We start from the raw sequence: 21,863 nt of genomic DNA on the forward strand, positions 1-21,863 counted from the left end.
GAAAAAAATAAGGGAATTCTCAAAAACTTTAGATTTTAATTATGTAAACAAAATCTGTCATATAGTCATTCTTACTTTCATTTCTACACTTCTCTTTTGTCAAAGAGAAGAGACTATAGCCCTCTCTAAAGAAATCACCCACATGCATTAAATTGTTTAGGCTGTACTCAGAGTCAGCCAGGGCCACTGAGGTCTGTGTGTGTGAAGCCTTGGCTCCACCTGTGAAAATACAGGCTGCCCTTTCACTGACATGGGGAAGGCAGGGAGTGATGCAGGGGATGGGGCCTGGGAGCCATGGAAAGTTCCCATGAACCAGGATGGGCTGTGAGCGAACGTGTTTCAAAGCTGAGAGAGGTGAACAAAAGCAGGAAGAAAGGCAGTGAAAGAAAAATCATCACTGAGAGTGAAAAAGAATTTATCAAACCCACTCAGAGTTTTTTTTTTTTTTTAAATTGATTATTTTTCCATATTTATTTATAACCATCAATAGTACTGTTACTTTTTTCTTTTCAGTTTTTTTTTTTTTTAAACTTTGGGTTTATTTATTTATTTATTTTTGGCTGTGTTGGGTCTTCGTTTCTGTGCGAGGGCTTTCTCTAGTTGTGGCAAGTGGGGGCCACTCTTCATCGCGGTGTGCGGGCCTCTCACTATCGCGGCCTCTCTTGTTGCGGAGCACAGGCTCCAGATGTGCAGGCTCAGTAATTGTGGCTCACGGGCCTAGTTGCTCCGCGGCATGTGGGATCTTCCTAGACCAGGGCTCGAACCCGCGTCCCCTGCATTGGCAGGCAGACTCCCAACCACTGTGCCACCAGGGAAGCCCCCACTCAGAGTTTTCTATTTACTTTTCCCCCCAAAGTCCTCAGGAGGGACAGTCACAGAGTACGGACACGGCCATACAAATGTCTGTGGAAATAATACACTGGGATACATGTTTATGGAAATGCATACATGCGTGTTTACTGTCTAGATCTCCACCTGTCTATCCATCTATAGTTCCTCACTGCTATGCAGATAAGCCTTTTAAGTGCTTTGACGGAAACACTGTTTAAAAGGTATTAATGTCTCCATCACCTCCTAGCCTTGTCAGTCCTAGGATGTGGCTGCCTGTGGAAAGCTAGCGGAGCTGATGAGAAACGTTTAAAGAGACCAGGTCACAGGCTCCACCCCTGGAGGGGCGGCTGGCTTCACTCTCCTGTGCCCTGCAACCCTCACCCTGGCCATCTGTCTGAGAAGCACCGGGCACCAGTCTCCAGGGCGACAGGTGACAGGGTATGGCTGGATCAGCATAAACACATTGCTATTCCTGGGATAACACTCTGGGGACTAGATGGGAGCATCTAATTTTAATTTAAAATGAAATTAAAAGCCACACAGCAGATTAATCACGAAAGCAGCATTAGAGCCCTGGTTTTTGAACTCCCAGTATGTGGTTTAGATAGAAAAATTCTTAGACCACCATTGTTGGACATTCAAACACAGACACAAATACACACTCAAGTGATATTTATACTTATATGATGCAGTATACTGAGTTAATACTTTGTTTACGAAATTCTATCACTAACCCAAAGACATAAAAATATCTATCCTGAGTTCAATATTTTATTTTATATGCAGAACACTTAGGAAAGTAACAACAGGAACTATCTTGGTTTCTATGATGACAAAGCTGTGAATATTCTCCATAATGGACTTTTTAAACATTTCATAAGATTAAAACTTCAGTTGCTCTTTGCTGACCAGAGATCTAAAAAAGCATTATCCAAAGAACTTTCTGCAGTGCTCTAAATATTCTGTATCTGCACTATCCAATACAATAGCCACCATCCACATGTGGCTATGGAGCACTTAAAATGTGGCTGGTGAAAATAAATAAATAAATAGAAATAGAATGACTGCAGTCATTATGACTGCAGAACTGTATTTTAATCTTTATTTAATTTAAACTAATTTAGATTGAAATAACCACAAGTGGCCAGTAGCTCCCATATTGGACAAAAGACCACAGCAAGTAGGTGTTTTCCTCAACACTGCATACAGTTAACCCATGGTAAAATGTTAAGATCTTTTATTCTCTCTCTTCCACAGGGAAGCTCTCAAGCTTATATGTATATAAAGATCACCCAGGGTATCCAAGCTTTACCTGCCACACATTCTAGAGTTCACTTTGTCTGGGGGAGAGCTTGGCATCAGCATCTTTAAATCTCTCCATGAGATTCTCATGTGCAGCCAGGGTTGGGAACTACTGGTCTCCTGGCACCTTGCAGCAACGGAACCCTTGATAACCTCCTCTGGGACTAACAATCAAGTGTGTTCAAACACGAGCACTAAAGCAGAATCTGTACATTAACCAGTGATTTTTAGATCATTTGTTGATTTAGGTTCCTACTGCCACTGATTAGCCAGGTTAATGTGGAATGAATATTTAGGACGCAGGTAGCAGAGTTCATACATGCAGATATTTTAACTGAATGCTGTGTTCATTTTTCAAACAATGCCCATTGCCTGTGACATCAAAATGACATCACAAATGTGAGCACGATAAGAGCTGCTTAGGGGCAGTCCAACCCAGTAATTCATTCAACTAACAAGAAACTAGCCTTTTAGAGTGGGATATGTATGAAAGGTGGGAGTAATTTTTAATCTAAGAAAGATAATTATTATTATTATTTTTTATTTAGCTTTTAAATAAAGGAATCAGCAAGATAATACAAGAAGAGGAAAATGATTATGTAGTTTATACCAAAATAATTTTTCTAAATTTGAGACAAAATTAGTTTATGCCCTTATGGGGGAATAGAACCATAACCTTTAAAGTGATCTCTTCTTGACATTTGTATCTCTACAGGACAGAAATCCTCAAGTTAACCTACAGTCATAAAGTTCTTAGATAAGCCTGTGACACTACTCTAGAATGACATTGTGAGGCTATGCAAGTTTCTTTTTGGTATTTCCAAGTTTGGGGTAATTTTTCTAAATAGTTATAATAAGACTAAACACAAAGTATTATTTATCTTAGAAAAAGATTAAACAGGAATATGATTCTAGTATATAAGTATCTATTTTCTGCCTAAACTTATAAGTACTAAGTTCATCCATAATTATGTTTTGTTTTTTTTTTTCACACACACACACACACACACACACACACTGTATTTTATTTTTACAAGAGATAAATAGACTGACACCAAGCATTGTAAATGGATGACCACAACAAAAGCAACAATGATTGCAATTACCAAATTATTTAAAACAGTAAGCTGATCATCCCTAATGATGATGATAATGTGTTCATTTTTGAGGGGGAAGTGTTATGATGAAGCAGTATCATGTCTCTTTATACATTTTTTCTCATTCATTTAGTTATTTATTTAACACGTATATATTTTTAGGAGCAATGGAGTAAAAACAATAAATATCCATTTAATTCTTCAGCAAGTGTTTACTGAGCACTTAATATGTGTGAGGAACTTTCTAGGAGCTGGCGATATGATGGTGAACAAGATGGAAAAAGTCCTGCTCTCATCCTGGTGGGAGGAGAGATACAGTAAACAAACAAAGAAATAGGGGCTCTCAGATAATATTTTGTGCCATGTAGAAAATGACAAGAAGGTGGGTTTTGGGCTTGAACCACTGACCAGGTTTGGGGGATGGAACGAGTTGGGAGGAGGTAGGAGGTGGATAGGAATCAAAGATGCTTTTTTTTTTTTTTTTTAATTAATTAATTAATTTTTTATTTTATGGCTGTGTTGGGTCTTCGTTTCTATGCGAGGGCTTTCTCCAGTTGTGGCAAGCGGGGGCCACTCTTCATCACGGTGCGCAGGCCTCTCACTATCGCGGCCTCTCTTTGTTGCGGAGCACAGGCTCCAGACGCGCAGGCTCAGCAACTGTGGCTCACGGGCCCAGTTGCTCCGCGGCATGCGGGATCTTCCCAGACCAGGGCTCGAACCTGTGTCCCCTGCACCGGCAGGCAGACTCTCAACCACTGCGCCACCAGGGAAGCCCCAAAGATGCTTTTTTTATGCATACCTTTGAAAAGCCTTTTACCCACCCTAGCAGCTCTTGGTAACCACACTTACAAGTCTGAAATGCTGAGGTCAGGAGATTCAGAACCAGAGTTCAAGGGTTATCACATGGCTGATACTGGAGGAAAGCGCAGCTGGAGAAGTGAGAAGAAGGCAGTGAAAGAGACGGAGGAGAGGCCACTGAGAAGGTCCAGGAAAGCAAGGCGTCAAAAGCAAGAGAGCAAGCGCTCCGGAAGGAAAAGCATTGGCTGTGTCAGCCCCCACTGAGCAAGCCATATACAAAAAACGACCTTCTTAAAAAAGTGGAGCACAGCACACTTTCCTGGAAAACATTTCTCAGCATTACTTGTGTGTGTGTGTGTGTGTGTGTGTGTATGTTTAATTTTATTGAATACTCTGCGTTTTGCTTGGAGAAAAAAAAGACAACAAACCTAAACTCCCCAAACTTAAGGATTATGAGAAGCTGAGTCAAAAAAAAAAAAATGCAACATAGAAAACATCATGTAAACGTGATAAACGTGGCTACACAAGTTACTGAGATATCAGATACTGAGTTTCTAAGTTTCTCCTCTGGTCAATTAGTACTTCATTAGCCAAGATATGAATCATATCAAAGAACTTTGAACTTTTGGGGGGATGACCAAGCAGTTACTCTGATGCTCCTCATGGGCTCACATTGGCTGGAAATGCTCACGTGTGGGAACGCACAAGCAATCTAATTAATGCAACTCTGTCAACAATGTCTATGAAAAGAAAATCACTTACTTCTAGGGTCTGCATCAGATTTGGTTTTATCGCGTCTTTCATCAGAACAGTCAAAGCACCTGTCACCCCCTAAGGGAAAGGGAGAAAAAGCCCACTTATTTAGATTATTGACAAAAAATCGTTCGCACAAGGGTCTCTCAGCCTTTTCTCACCAGCCTACCTCCTACGTGGGCATCCCCACCGGCCACCGTCACCTCTGAGCTACAGGTGACACAGCGCTCTTGCCTCTGTCCATCTCTCCTCCACCTGAATGGATGTCAACCCTTCTAAGATGTGATGGGGAAGTAGTAGTCACTGCATTTTTCTAAAAAACCTCCTTTGATGGAAATAAGAGGCTTGCCATACCTTTCAATTTGCAATTATGCACATCATTTTTCATTACCAGAGATTACACTGTTGCCCCGACAAATCAGATGAAGAACAAAAACAAGGCTTGTTACACAGAGGGAACGAAGAAAGGGAAAGGGACGTGTCTAAAGGCACCCATTCTGGTTTCCCACCCTCTCTCGACCTCTCATCCCACAGATAACAGAAGGCACTCAGAACACTGTTGCATTGGAAAGCCTTCTCCTTTTCTGTCTCTCGTGCTATGTCTGCCTAGAATGGAGCTGATGCCACTTGTACATAGACTGTGGCTGCTTCCTTCCAATCCTATAATGCTTGAGTTGGGCTCTCTCGAAGCTCCCTAACCCATTCCTGGAAAAGAAGAGGTAGAGGAAGAGACACAGCAGGGATGAAGTCTGAGAGCTACTGGGGAAACTATTTGTGCCAAAGAAGGCCACAAGGGGAAGCTTTTTTTAAAAAACTCCCTTCCACCTTTTCTAAAGACACTGGGCAAGTACCTTTCAACAGATTAGTCAGTTACTGGAAGGCCATAATACGAGCAAATGCATGTGAACGTGGCCCTGAAAAAATAAATATGGCATGCAACAGATCCTAACAGATCAGGTGGTAGAATCTAGAGACTCTTCAGCTCTCCAAGGTGCATTCGTTCATTACTTTCTCCTTCTACCTCTATCACCAACAATGTTAAGTGTTTCTCGTATATGATCAGTTTCTATTTTTGTATTTTTATAATATTTAATCATTGAAGATTTCTTTAAAAATCGAATTTACTTTCTACTTTATTGCAGAAAATAAACCTTGCAAGAACTGTAACCTTCCTATTATAAATATATGAAGAAATCAGGTACCTTCTGCAAACAAGAAACACAAAAGAAAACTAAAAAGAGTTAACTTTGGGTTTTTTTGGTCCAGATCCAAGAGTTTTATTACAAACCAAAAGAGTAAGTTTAGGGAAATATTTGTGGATAAAGTTTCAAACTACTCCTGGCACATATTTATTGATACCTAAGATTAAGAAGATACAGATAAATATTTATACAGAAACTATTATACGCAAGTTCAGAGAGAAATGTTGAGATGTCGATAATTTTTAAAAAGCAGTACTTTTACAGCAACCTGGGTTTGAGTTTTCTCTTTAAGCCTCATACTAAGCATTCCATGGGCTGCTGATATAAATGTATCTATTTAATCTACTTGACAAGACTCGAGTCATTCAGATTCATCTCTTCAAAAGAGCCAAAAGTTAACCAAGACATTTTGGCAAAGGTTTAAAATTATATCCCAAGGCCCTGGAATTAATAAAATATTAATTTGCCTGTCTTCTTTTCACAACTGTTTTTCAATCATCAGTGTGCATTTAAGATTCCATTATGGTACGTGACTCGATATGTGGGAAAGTAAGCTTAAATTTAGAGTAATGGCTGCCTACGTTGTACTGAGTACTATGTGCTTATAAACACGTACAAGCAAATGAAATAGCTACACCATTGATGGGGATTAACAGTAAAGTTGGTTATTAAAAAAAGGAAAAAAGATTAGCATGCCAAATCACAAAAAGCACTAAGAAAGGTGGTGGTGTGCCAGGGTACCATGAAAGCTTTGTAAGAAGCATCATTCCACGCAACAGAAAGCTACATGAGTAAGAATGATTAAGGGGGAGCTCTGTTTTTATAATGTGAAACCCAAGTCGAAGGCACAAAATTAAACAAGCCAGGGCGCCCAGGGAGCAGGCTGGAGCCAAAAATGTGCCATTTTTAACTTAACCTTCCCTTTCATGAAGGTGGAGTCACTTCTTATTCCTTGGAAAGGTGATTTGCCCTCAATTTAAAGCCAGCATAGATCACACTTTTTTAAAAAAGCCACAGGCTGCAGGATGACCGCACCCCAGGCAGAGCAGAGATCAGGACTGGAAAGGATCGTGAAAAGCTCATGAGATAGATTTCATATGCTTTGGTTGCAGTCAGGTACAAGCATGTTATAAACGCCTGTGAGAACATGATGAAGCTGTACGACAAACGGGATCGTGAGTAGGAAAATGTGCGCAGAAACTCTCTGAATTCCCACTGTTACCCAGTGATGTAAGAGGAAGAAAACCTTCCTTCTCCTGATCACCAAAGAACAGGGGCAGTGAGCTCTCTGGAGCTTCTGAGATGGACGTACCAAATCACCTGTCGTCACGGGCTGCCCGTTGCTGTCACTGGCCACCACCATTCTGTCCAGCCGCTCCTTCATGTCCGCGAGGCTGTCAGTCAGAGCCAGCACTGCCATGACCTCGCTGGCCACGGCGATGTCAAACTGCGCCTGAAAAGGCAAAGCCAAGGTACTGGTCAGCTGCAGCTCCACCTGGATGGCCATTTCCATGGGGATCTGTATTGCAGCAATTCCTGCAGGCCCAGGGTTTAACCCTCGATGGGCCATTCTCAGAGGCACAAGTTTCCAGCACATGCCCGGTCCTGGGATCAGTGCTCCCTAGGGAGGCCACCCCTTCCTCCATTTGCTGTGCTGAGCACGGCCTGGCTGGGCCCCCCGTTACAGCAGCTCACGGCGCTATGAGATTTGCTTCTGTAGCACGTTTCAGCCTTGTCATTATTAATGTGATGATCTGATGGACGCACGGCTCCACCAGTGGACTGTAAGTGCCGTGAAGGCAGGGACCCTTTGGGGAGGGATTGCTCCTGCGTCCCCAGCTTGGAGGCCTGAGTGTGAAATGCAGGAGGCATTCAATGCATACCGGCAAAATAAAGGAAGAGTCTGCTGCCTACCCCTGCTGTTGTTTATGTGTGTCAAGGGGGATGCATGTGTCTGCCCAGCAAAGAGGCGAGGAGCAGATCGTGAAAAAAGTGGGTTCTGAGGCCAGTTTCCCAGACTTCGAGCTCAGCACAGCGGTGAGGAGACCCTCGACTGCTGTTATCCCCCCGGTCATAAGGTGACATGGAATCAATTCTGAGCTGTCCACGGAGGCTTGGCCACATCAGATCATGAATTGTCCAGCCATGAATGCTGGAGAGCGGCTACTTCCTAAGAAATGTTCCTGGCCTTCCTATTCCCGCTCCTGGCTCTGATTCCAAGCTGGACACAATCCGACAGGAACCAAAAGAGACACAACGACCGCGCACGGCCTCCCCCTCTGCATTCAGCCACTGGACAAAACCACTCCATGACACTCCTTCCCAAGGGGCATGTGAGCCAGACAAGTTCAGTCTTACATAGAAAATGGCTGTGCCCTGGAGGGATCACCTCAGGAGATATTTTATTGTCCATTTCCGGCACCCACAAGAAAGGAAGTGAAGGAAAGAAGGAGCTTTCTGGCTACTTCCTGGTTGAGATTTCAGTAGTCATTGATTTAGTGAAAACACATTACCTGAAAGGCAAATGCACCTATACTCAACTATTACATTCTCAATATAACCCATTCCAAACCTAAGTGGTTTTTCATTGTATGAAATTTAGGGTTTTCTACACCACCGTTCCATTAAAAACAGTACCTATGAAAAATAACTAAAAATGATGAGACTTTCTGCACAAAACCTGAGGCTAGAAATACTCTTAAAATATTAACTGTGTAAGTGATAAGTGGAATGTATAACACCCATAAGTTCTTCATTTGTAATCGTTACAATTTCAAAATTTTGCATCTCTAGCAACATCAGAATGAAACAAGGATCAGTATATAGTTACTCATTTTATGCCTGAATGGTAGAGCTAATAGAGGGCTGCTCACTTTTGTTTTGCAAATAAAATACTTCTAAATCACATAAAGGTGTAGATGAGATTATTCTTATTGTTTATCACAGATTTAGACAAAAGACAAAAAGCCACGTTGACAAGGATGCGAATCCCCTTTGACTCTGCAATTATGGATCTGTTTATCATGTGTATGTTACAGCTTATTTATGATAGCCCAACACTGCAAACACCCTAAGTGTCCATTAACAGCGAAATGGTTGTATCTATTATGGTACATCTACAAGATGTGGCATTATATAGGCATTAAAAAAATGATGATATAGGGAATTCTCTGGCGGTACAGTGATTTGGACTCTGCACTTTCACTGCCAAAGGCCCGGGTGCGATTCCTGGTTGGGGAACTAAGATCCCACAAGCCGTGTGGTCCCACAAGCCAAAAAAGATGATATAGATCTACTTTTACTGACATAAAAAGATGTCCTCAATAGTTTTAAGGTTAAAAAAAGCAGTTAAACCTCTTAGATATAATCCCTTTTTACTTAAAAATATGCATGCATAAAGCAATATAGAACATAACCTTGGACAAGTCACTTAACACAATATGGCAACTTTTCTCATTTGCAAACCAGATTTACAAACTAAATGTGCTCACGTATGTAATGGGCCTACCAATACAAGGCACAAAATAGGCATTCAGATCACAGCAATTGTTAATCCTGCATCTCTCTAGTGCCAAGATAGAGTACAAAAATACGCAGAGAAAATGTGAAAGAACTTCCTTACTATTTCTCTTCTGAAATCAGAAGTCACTGATTTCAGAAGGTGAACAGCTTTCCAGCTTCCATTTTATGTGTTTTTACACATATAAAGACGTATGCTGGCTTTTTCTTAACATAAACTGGATTACGCTATATTCATTTTAGTCCAACTTCTTTCAACGTGTGTTTTTTTCTTTTCCAAGATTTTATTTTATTTTATTATTTTTTTGAATTTTATTTTATTTATTTTTTATACAGCAGGTTCTTACTATCTATTTTATACATACCAGTGTATACATGTCAATCCCAATCTCCCAGTTCATCCCATCACCCCCCCACCACCACCACCACTTTCCCCCCTTGGTGTCCATACGTTTGTATGTACAAACTTTCAATTTCACAATCTGTATGAGAGCTCTATGTCACTCCCCCGATATATACTTTATCATTTTCAACGGCTACCTGTTTCTGTTGTGCAAAAGGATACACCAAATATATGTAATCACCGCTAATGATGAACACTGGATTGCTTCCAATGTTCACCATTACAAAAAATGCTGCAATTAGTATCCTATATATAGATTTTTTTTTGTACCTGAGTAAATATTCCCCCCCTTTTAAAAAAAAATCTGTAGTCCTGAAGTTAGAATTGTTCTGACATTTCAAATTTTAAATACTAACAAACTATCATCCAAAAGGCTTTACAATTTATATTCTCACCAACACTGTATAAAAGTCTCTATTTCTTTGCATCCTCACTAACGTTTAATATTAATTTATTTATGTTTTAACGAGCTCATAGATAAGTCTTATTATCTTCTACTTATCCTATTCATTTCTTTAGTATAGATTTATTAAACACCTACTACTCCTATGTAACAAAGTCCTATGCACTGAGAATACAGCAGTGAACAAAACATACCAAAACCCCTGCCCTTATGAAACTCACATCTCAGTGAGGGGAGGCAGAAAATAAACAAATAAGTAAGGATAGCAGGGAAAGAAAGAGGGAGCTTGGGGACAGGCAGGGGCAGTTTTAAAGAAGGTGACCAGTGAAGGCCTTGCTGAGAGCAGGATTAGAGTATTAATTTATGGAAATTCTTTTTATGTTTGGCACTTTAACCCGTTGTTATATTTATACTGCAAATAACCTCTCCTAGACTGTTACTGGTCTTTTACTGATTTTGTAAATCATTTTTCCATATGGAAGATTTTAATTTTTATTTATGTCAAAATTATCTATTCGTTAGAGTTTCTGCTTTTTATGTCAGTGCCAATTCTACTAGGCCAAACTACTGTGTTTGACTTATTCCAGCTTATTTTGTATTTTCTGTTCCAAATTTTTCTTTCTTTCTACTCAAGGATTCTAGATTGAAAATCCTGTTCCTTCAGAACTCCAAATCAGTGTTCCCAGTGTCACCTCGCATTCAGTGCTGTCAATGAGAAGTCTGATGACAATCTGAATCTTACTCCTTTGTGACTCATCAAGACTCTTTTCCTCTCTGGCAGCTCTTCGGAATATTTTTTTTTTTTTTACCCTTAGCATTGTGAAATTTCAACATTATGTGTCTGGGTGTAAGTCTACTTCATTTATGCTGCTCAGCACTTGTTAAGTCTTTTAATATGAAAATTCTAAATTTTGTTTAAAGTCAATAAATCCCCTTTTTATTATTTCCTCGAATACATTCTTCCCTACATTCTCTGGTACTTTCACCGGTAACTTGAGATGAGTATTAGAACTTCTCGGTATGTCTCGTATGTCTCTTGATTTTTCCTTTATATTTTCTATGGTTTCCCTTTTGGTAGTATGTTCTGAGAGAGTTTCTTGGATTGAACTTTCCTCTCTCATTCAGTTAACCCTATTTTTAAATTTTTTTTATTTTTTTTATTTTTATTTTATTGATTAATTGATTGATTGACTGATTGCTATGTTGGGTCTTCATTTCTGTGCTAGGGCTTTCTCTAGTTGCGGCAAGTGGGGGCCACTCTTCATCATGGTGCGCGGGCCTCTCACCATCGTGGCCTCTCTTGTTGCGGAGCACAGGCTCCAGACGCGCAAGCTCAGTAGTTGTGGCTCACGGGCTCAGTCGCTCCGCGGCATGTGGGATCTTCCCAGACCAGGGCTCGAACCCGTGTCCCCTGCATTAGCAGGCAGATTCTCAACCACTGCGCCACCAGGGAAGCCCAGTTAACCCTATTCTTATTCAATCCACTAACTGGATTTTTATTTTGACACTACAGTTTTATTTCCAAGATTTTAACCCATTTTTTTCCCCACAACAGCTAATTCTCAATCCTTGTAGGACAGCTCCCTTAAGCCTCTGAGAATACTGATGGTAATCTCTTCAAAGTCCCCCCTATCTGATCTGCAATCTTGTCTAGGGCATCTAAGCTTCTCTTTGCTGTGTCTGGTGTCCATGTTCATGATATGGGTTTTCCTTTAATACGGACGATTCCTGGCTTTGATGCTCTCTTTTCCTTGTCTGGGGACCTGATTTCTGACAACCTCACCCTGTCTCTAGACATTCAAGACAGTAGGAAATAGGACATGTGGCTCCTTGGCTTCCCGTCCTGCAGTCTCTCACAGGATTCGTCCTGAGGTTGCCCACTGTGCAAATGACAAAAGGCTGCCCTTTCCTAAGTGTCACAATATACTGCTTTTCCTTGCACTGCCAGCCGGGAAGCACGGTACACAAGCAAATCTGTGACGTTGATGTAAGCCGCCCCCCATGGCTGGGCCCCAAGGCTGAGACCAACGTATCCACTGGCTGTGTCTCAACACAGGTGTCCTAGGAAGGTGCCTGTGCACCAGTTTTTTGGGAGCTGTCCCCATCCCTCTCCTGTATCTGAGAAGTAGGGTGTCTAATGCCTTTGAATTTAGCGACCCCCTCCAGTACTTCCACCATATTTTGGTTTGTGCTTTTCTCCACCAATCCAATTCCATCTTCCTATCTTTCAGAAGCTTCCCCAAAGAGTATGGCCATCACTCTGGTTTTCTAGCAAGGATATTAAACTATTTGAAATCTGTTTGTGTGTGCAAGTTCCAGGATTTGGAGGAGGGATGGAGTAGGGGCTTAGCTTGTCTTCTTGATTCAATCCTCATATTCACTTTTTAAAATTTAATTTAATTTTTTTAAGTTGAAGTATAGTTGATTTACAATGTTGTGTTAATTTCTGCTGTACAGCAAAGTGATTCAGTTTTATACACACACACACACACACACACACACACACATTCTTTTTTATATCCTTTTCCATTATGGTTTCTCACAGGGTATTGAATAATAGTTCCCTGTGCTATAGGGTAGGACCTTGTTGTTCAGATTCACTTTTTAATTCAAATATTTCAAAAGATCCAAAAGTCTATTTGGTATGAGGACTGAATACTATAGTAAAAGTGATTCTTTTTAGGTTAATAAAAACTTAACAATGTAAAGGCCATAAATCTAAAAGTGTCTTAAGCTATAAAGTTTACTACAAAAAATAATAATTTAGAGGCCTGCTGGGCTTGGCTGAAAAATCATAGAATGAATTTATATTCACTAAGCACCATCACCCCACACTGGAGACCTATTAAAATGAACGTGGACATCATAATTTATCTTCTACATTTGCTGGATGTGGCTAATAAGACATTATCCTTAACAACTTCTCAGGCTATTAAGCCAAATAACTGGGTGTTTGCTCTTTGGTTTATGAAACGTGAGTAATGTGTCTGAGATTTTCATTTTTCAGTTGTTATGCAGATATAGTACTAACTGCGTGGGTTGGCAATAAAACATGTTAGAATGTATATTCAAGGGACACCCTGAATGGCTCTTACCAGAAACACAACTAAAATCACACAGAAAAAGGATGGCAAAATAATACTGGGGACTTTCTGTCTCCTGATGATTTCCCAGTCCTGCTGAGGGACTGCAAGAAACACCTTGACTCATCAGGGGCCCACTGGTTACAGCGGGTGGAAGGACAGGAGGAGAAATGTGGGGAACCAGCTTCTGGGCCGGTTTAAGTGTGACAGCAGAGCCCTCCCTGGAGAAAACACCACCTACCTGCCGGGAATAGCCCTTCTCTGTGCTTCCCTGCCCGATGGTTATTTTTCGTAGAAATCGGTCATTTGTATCCATGACTGGAAGAGAAGAGAACAGAGCATCAACAAGCAGGGACTGGCCGCCCAGTGTGTGTCTGGCATTATTCTGGGTGTTGCAGAGGCAGCAGAGAGCAAGAGATCAGGTCTGGCTTCCCTGAGCTGATGACCCCGTGGGAGGATCACAGAAAGGGGTCAAATAAACTAGGGATCACCCAGCTAGCACTAAGTGCCTTCAGGAAACCCAGGGGGGGATATGACGGCGTGGGTCGGGAAGGCGTTTGGGGTGGGGTGCCGTCTTGAACGGGCAGTAAGGAAAAGCATTTCTGAAGGAGTGTCCTTTTTACACTGAAACCTGAGGCACAAGAAGAAGCCAATTAAGCCTCTCTGAAGGATAAACATTGAACAAACACATGACCCACCACTTCCAGGTATATATCCAATAGAACTGGAAGCAGCTATTGCACACCCATGATCATAGCAGCGTTATTCACAACAGCCAAGAGGTGGAAACAGCGAAGTGTCCACTGACAAATGAATAGATAAACAAAATGTGGTATAGACATACAATGGAATGTTATACAGCCATAAAATGAGTGAACGTTTGATATATTATGATACAACATGGACAGACGTTGAAAACATTATGCATAATAAAATAAACGAGATACGGTATGATTCCACTTGTATGGGGTTCTTAGAACAGGCAAATTTATAGAGACAGAGAGTAGAATGGTGATTACCAGGGGCTGAGGGGAGGTGAGGACTTATGATTTAGGGAGTGTTGAGTTTTTGTTGAGGATGATGAAAAGGTTTGGGGTGTAGTTAGTGGTGATGGTGTAACCATCCCAAGCCTTGGCCTATATGCCATTCGTGGCATATATTTAATGTCATGAATTGCACGCTTATGAATGATTAAGATGATATGCTATGTATATTTTACCATAAAAAAACCCCCAAATAAATAAAGTAGTATATGTGGGGGGAGAAGTCAATGATGATTCGAGTAAGTATCAATTCTCTTTACTCTTTTCACTGGCCTGTACGAATTGCACTGATTTACATTTTGTTTGTGAAAACCGAATCTACAATGCCAGAAAGTAAAGCCAGAAGGACATAGACTTCACTAATAATTTATACCGCATCAAATAGCAAGCCGTCCACACTGACAACTTAGATCCAATTTACTAAATGTTTAATATGGCTCTGACAAAAATGGTGGCGGGAATTGTGTATTTGGGGATTACAAGCATCCTTAGGATGAAATTGTGACTGTTTTCTTCCACACACGAAGCACGACCAGACCTGCCAAACTTGCCTGCCTCTGTAGCTCCCTGACTCACTGCCGGCCTCTTTCTCTACGTACAGTACTCTCCTCTCGGGACTTCCCTGGTGGCGCAGTGGTTAAGAATCCGCCTGCCAATGTAGGGGACACGGGTTCAATCCCTGGTCTGGGAAGATCCCACATGCCTGTGGAGCAGCTAAGCCCGGGGGCCGACACAACTACTGAGCCCACATGCCACAACTACTGAAGCCCATGCGCCTAGAGCCCGTGCTCCGCAACAAGAGAAGCCACCGCAATGAGAAGCCTGCGCACCGCAACGAAGAGCAGCCCCTGCTTGCCGCAACTAGAGAAAGCCCGTGCGCAGCAACGAAGACCCGACGCAGCCAAAAAAAACCCCAAAAAACAAAAACAAACAAACCCTCTCCTTTCTCTCACACATACATATATACATTCACATTACCGCACACCCATACAGGCACCCAGGCAACCCTCCTCAAGCACACAGAAACCTCTCTATGACTTTAAGGCATAAGCAGAGGGCATACAGAGAAAGGAATGCCTCTCACTATTACCACTAGCTAGTACTTTATTCCCAAGACCAATGGTGCAGAATCATATAAAGTAAAAATATTTCCTACTCTCATGTGTAGTGTACACAATCCTAACGTGATCTTTTTATTGGAATTTCAGCTGGTTTTTATTTAGCAAAGAAAACACAAACAAGAACCGACCCCCCCCCCAAAAAAAAAAACTTAGTAAGATCAACTATAATCAGCGGCATCAGAAGGCCACCTGTGCGCTTATTAGCACAGCCCTGGTAGAACAGGGCGTCTCACCAGGCTTTTGATGTCCATGGAAAGACATGTGTGAAAGGACAGTGAAACATAAGAGAAATGTGAAGATTAAACTCTGATGCACAAGAAAGATGGACAACAGAAAGTAACGCTAAGTTAGTGATACGGAATTCCTGCCCTCTAAGTGACAGAGCTAAAGATGGAATGAGAAACGTACTTATTCATTTCAGGGCTATTTACTGAGGGCCAACTTTGTGGCAGGTCCTGTGCGAGCTGTACAGGGATACAAAGACGGACAAGGCATCATTCTCTGATGGAAGGCACTCACTGGCAAGGGGAGAGATGGAGAGCGCAGGTAGGCGTGGAGGGGGGGGACCCTGCAGAGGGGAGAGATCTGGCTTTTCACTCTTTGCCCTAGACGGTCCCTCTGTTTTGAGGAGCATCCAGAGTGTGCCTAGTGGCTTGTTAGAACCACCAGCACCAGCTCAGGGACTGGGAAATACAGGGTAGGACATCGAGGCTAGGCCCACTACTTTGGCTTTGGCAGAAGAACTGTACCGATTCCCTGCAAGGCTGTAGGGGAGTGCTGGGAACTAGTAACTGGATGTCAGTTCCCTGGAGACTGAGGCTTCTTGGTCTTCGGTCTAACGGCCTGTGAGGCCCCAGGGGTTCTGACACTCAGAAAAGCAGGGTTCACTTCCTTCGAGGAACAATAAAATGACTTCATGTCCACTGTTTCTTTTGCTTATACTATGTGTTTCTGGAATACTCTATCGGCTCCCAGTTCCACCCTGTTACCAGGCACTTATGAGGCCTTCAAGCTAGTGACAGGAAGCATAGGAGAAAACAACCACGAGTTAAATTTCTTACAAAGGATAAAAGGGAAGAGGCGAGCATTAAATATGCGACATCTATGGTCTCAGAAGAGTTTTTTAGCCCCATGTGGTCACTGAGTGTCCCCTCTCTAGTTATCAAATTATAAAAGCATCTAATCTCACCCAAAGGCTATACTCTTTCTAGCTCTGAGCCAATATTGTCTTTAAAAAAAAGAACAACAAAAAAATCTTACTATTAAATGACCTCAATCTATTTGATGGAGAGCCCTATTTCTTATATTAATTCATGGGAATAAGAGCCAAACTAGCTATCAAATGTCATTCCAAACTCCTCTGACCTAGGTGGCTTGTCTACAGCAATAATTAGCACTTTAGTGCCCTAAACAATAATACAATTCTAGTATTTATCTGGAGTAATTTTTTAACATTATCACTCACATTAAAAGTGATTTGCAACCATGGTATGCGTCAGTCTTTTCATGCTTCTTGGGGAAAAACCCATCTGCAAGGTGGCCCTGGATACATATGAGGGATTGTGTAACCTTTCTTTTTCCAAGGCCCACTGGATGAATCGTGGCCCTATTTCTGGTGGCTGCCTCAGCTGGAGCCACAATGCAGATGTGGAAGAACGTCCCTTGTGTAAAAATTTCTTTTTTAGCATATCCCCATGCTAGGTTTAAAATACACTGATTTCCAGGGCTTCCCTGGTGGTGCAGTGGTTAAGAATCTGCCTGCCAATGCAGGGGACACGGATTCGAGCCCTGGTCCGGGAAGATCGCACATGCCGCAGAGCAACTAAGCCTGTGCGCCACAACCACTGAGCCTGTGCTCTAGAGCCTGCGAGCCACAACTACTGAAGCCCATGCCACAACTACTGAAGCCCGTGCGCCTAGAGCCCATGCTCCGCAACAAGAGAAGCCACCACAATGAGAAGCCGACACACCACAATGAAGAGTAGCCCCTGCTCGCTGCAACTAGAGAAAGCCCGCGCGCAGCAACGAAGACCCAATGCAGACAAAAATAAATAAATTAAATAAATAAATTTAAAAAAAATACACCGATTTCCACCTGCATTAATTTTTTGTTCACAAAAATGTTTTAAAGAGTAACACAACCTCACAAATGCCTTGAAAAAGCTGACTATGCATTTCAGATATAATGGTATAGTAATAATTAATCCTAGTTATAAAAAAAAGTTAGGACTTCCCTGGTGGCACAGTGGTTAAGAATCCACCTGCCAATGCAGGGGACACCGGTTCGAGCCCTAGTCAGGGAAGATCCCACATGCCGCGGAGCAACTAAGTCCGTGCGCCGCAACTACTAAGCCTGTGGTCTAGAGCCCACGAGCCACAACTACTGAGCCGGCATGCCTAGAGCCCGTGCTCCACAACAAGAGAAGCCACCGCAACTAGAAGCCCGTGCACCGCAACAAACAGTAGCCCCTGCTCGCTGCAACTAGAGAAAGCCCCTGCACAGCAATGAAGACCCAATGCGGCCAAAAAAAAAAAAGGTAGTAGACTTCCCAATAAAATGCTGAATATATTCATATCGGTAATTAAAAATAATCTTGGTCTTTTCAATAATAGAGGCGTGCTTAAGTAAGCTGTGGTTCATCCATCCACAAAAGACTTTTCTGGAATCATTTAAAATGACCATTACCACAAATCACTAACAAATCACTAACAAATCACATAACAAAACATGCTTATTATGATATAAATGAAACTCGTAGGATATAAAATCTACACCACTAATTATAATTCAAGTTATACACAAAACATAGATACACAAAAAAAATTTGAGTGGTAGTTTTATTAGTACAGTAAGATGTTTCTGATTCTTCTTAGATATTTCCAAAATCTGTATAATGTTACCACTTTTACAATTAAAAAAAAAAAATCTTCAAAAGTTTGTAAAGAGATTTTACTCTCCTTTAGGAGTTTGAGAGACACACATACACAGAAAAACTACTTCACACAACTAATACCACAGTGGCATCTGTGATCATCTGAGTGGCACTTCAGGGTTTGGAAAGTATTCTCATGTCGCAGTAGAGCCGCACAAGGGAAAGGCTGCTATTATGACTCCATTTAAAGATGAGGAAGTAAGTCATTTGTCCACAGCTGCATGGCTCGTAAATGGCAGAGCCACGATTGGTTCCCTGGTCTTTGCTTCCCCACCTCACTAAATTCTTAGTGAACAGGTTGAATGGATTCCCAGGAGGGAAGTTTCGTGGATCGAGGGGGCCTGAGGTGTGTCTGGGAAGGCAGACATGGAGATGGGGTGGAGCAGGGGCAGGCAGAAGGACAAAGCAGACAGGAAGCAAAGGTATGTGGGGCCTTATGGTGGTGGTCCTGAAGGCCATGCTATGTGATGGCGATTTTACCATCCAGGCTGGAGGCTTCTGAGCGAGGAGGTGACAAGACATCTCTCTCTATGCTATAAACCTACAGAATTGGGGGTTGGAAATGGAAGCAAGAAAATGTGTTGAAAGGTAACTTCAGTGTAGAGAATGGACTTGAGGACACGGGGAGGGGAAAGGGTAAGCTGGGATGAAGTGAGAGAGTGGCATGGACACATATACACTACCAAACGTAAAATAGATAGCTAGTGGGGAGCAGCTGCATAGCAGAGGGAGATCAGCTCGGTGCTCTGTGTTCATCTAGAGGGGTGGGATAGGGAGGGTGGGAGGGAGACGCCAGAGGGAGGAGATATGGGGATATATGTATATGTATGGCTGATTCACTTTGTTATACAGCAGAAACTAACACACCATTGTAAAGCTATTATACTCCAATAAAGATGTTAAAAAAAAAAAGGTAACTGTAATAAATCAAGCATATGATAAAAATGTTCTGGAAGTGTGTAGAAATGGGGAAAGGTGGCGGGAGGGGAGGTCTGAGAAGAACAACACAGGAAGGATCAGGAATACACACCATCAATTAGGAACCAAGATGGCGGAGTAGAAGGACGAGCTCTCACTCCCTCTTGCGAGAACACCAGAATCACAACTAGCTGCTGGACAATCATCGACAGGAGGACACTGGAACTCACCAAAAAAGATACCCCACATCCAAAGACAAAGGAGAAGCCACAATGAGACGGTAGGGGGGACGCAATCACAGTAAAATCAAATCCCATAACTGCTGGGTGGGTGACTCACAGACTGGAGAACACTTATACCACAGAAGTCCACCCACTGGAGTGAAGGTTCTGAGCCCCACGTCACGTTCCCAACCTGGGGGTCTGGCAACGGGAGGAGGAATTCCTAGAGAATCAGATTTTGAAGGCTAGTGGGATTTGATTGCAGGACTTTGACAGGACTGGGGGAAACAGAGACTCCACTCTTGGAGGGCACACACAAAGTACTGTGCGCACTGGGACCCAGGGGAAGGAGCAGTGACCCCAGGGGAGACTGAACCAGACCTTCTCTAAGTGGGAAACAGAAGAGAAGAAAAGGACCTACAAAAACAAACCTAAAACAATTAAGAAAATGGTCATAGGAACATACATATCGATAATTACCTTAAACGTGAATGGATTAAATGCTCCAACCAAAAGACACAGGCTTGCTGGATGGATACAAAAACAAGACCCATAATATATGCTGTCTACAAGAGACCCACTTCAGACCTAGGGACACATACAGACTGAAAGTGAGGGGATGGAAAAAGATATTCCATGCAAATGGAAATCAAAAGAAAGCTGCAGTAGCAATACTCATATCAGATAAAAAAGACTTTAAAATAAAGAATGTTACAAGAGACAAGGAAGGACACTACATAATGATCAAGGGATCAATCCAAGAAGAAGATATACAATTATAGATATATATGCACCCAACATAGGAGCACCTCAATACATAAGGCAACTGCTAACAGCTCTAAAAGAGGAAATCGACAGTAACACAATAGTGGGGGACTTTAACACCTCACTTACACCAATGGACAGATCATCCAAAATGAAAATAAATAAGGAAACAGAAGCTTTAAATGACACAATAGACCAGATAGATTTAATTGATATTTATAGGACATTCCATCCAAAAACAGCAGATTACACTTTCTTCTCAAGTGTGCACGGAACATTCTCCAGGATAGATCACATCTTGGGTCACAAATCAAGCCTCAGTAAATTTAAGAAAACTGAAATCATATCTAGCATCTTTTCTGACCACAACACTATGAGATTAGAAATGAATTACAGGGGAAAAAACGTAAAAACCACAAACACATGGAGGCTAAACAATACGTTCATAAATAACCAAGAGATCACTGAAGAAGTCAAAGAGGAAATCAAAAAATACCTAGAGACAAATGACATTGAAAACACGACAATCCAAAACCTATGGGATGCAGCAAAAGCAGTTCTAAGCAGGAAGTTTATAGCTATACAAGCCTACCTCAAGAAACAAGAAAAGTCTCAAATAAATAATCTAATCTTACACCTAAAGGAACTAGAGAAAGAAGAACAAACAAAACCCAAAGTTAGCAGAAGGAAAGAAATCATAAAGATCAGAGCAGAAATAAATGAAATAGAAACAAAGAAAACAATAGCAAGGATCAATAAAACTAAAAGCTGGTTCTTTGAGAAAATAAACAAAATTGATGAACCATTAGCCAGACTCATCAAGAAAAAGAGGGAGGGGACTCAAATCAATAAAATCAGAAATGAAAAAGGAGATGTTACAACAGACACCGCAGAAATACAAAGCATCCTAAGAGACTACTACAAGCAACTCTATGCCAATAAAATGAACAACCTGGAAGAAATGGAAAAATTCTTAGAAAGGTATAACCTCTCAAGACTGAACCAGGAAGAAATAGAAAATATGAACATACCAATTACAAGTAACAAAACTGAAACTGTGATTAAAAATCTTCCAACAAACAAAAGTCCAGGACCAGATGGCTTCACAGGTGAATTCTCTCAAACATTTAGAGAAGAGCTAACACCCATCCTTCTCAAACTCTTCCAAAAAATTGCAGAGGAAGGAACACTCCCAAACTCATTCTATGAGGCCACCATCACCGTGATACCAAAACCAGACAAAGATACTACAAGAAAAGAAAATTACAGACCAATATCACTGATGAATATAGATGCAAAAATCCTCAACAAAATACTAGGAAACAGAATCCAACAACACATTAAAAGGATCATACACCATGATCAAGTGGGATTTATCCCAGGGATGCAAGGATTCCTCAATATGAGCAAATCAATCAATGTGATACGCCATACTAACAAACCGAAGAATAAAAACCATATGATCATCTCA

The 21,863-nt window shown here is 41.6% G+C and overlaps 1 protein-coding gene across 5 annotated transcripts in view; it reads right to left on the reverse strand.

The window, feature by feature from the left end:
* Positions 1-21,863, reverse strand: part of MTHFD1L (methylenetetrahydrofolate dehydrogenase (NADP+ dependent) 1 like) — a 242,306-nt gene that overhangs the window by 155,971 nt on the left and 64,472 nt on the right. For all 5 annotated transcript variants that reach the window (XR_011074944.1, XR_011074945.1, XM_068551140.1 and 2 more), the window contains 3 exons: positions 13,633-13,709; positions 7,296-7,436; positions 4,791-4,859 (listed from right to left, as the gene is read on the reverse strand). Coding sequence is in view for 3 of the 5 variants with exons in the window: in XM_068551140.1 (XP_068407241.1) it covers positions 4,791-4,859; positions 7,296-7,436; positions 13,633-13,709 (287 nt within the window). In the remaining 2 variants the exon portion in view is untranslated. The remainder of the gene's footprint in view (positions 1-4,790; positions 4,860-7,295; positions 7,437-13,632; positions 13,710-21,863) is intronic.

This window comes from Eschrichtius robustus, chromosome 9 (assembly GCF_028021215.1).
Source record: "Eschrichtius robustus isolate mEscRob2 chromosome 9, mEscRob2.pri, whole genome shotgun sequence".
Classification (NCBI taxonomy): Eukaryota; Metazoa; Chordata; class Mammalia; order Artiodactyla; family Eschrichtiidae; genus Eschrichtius; species Eschrichtius robustus.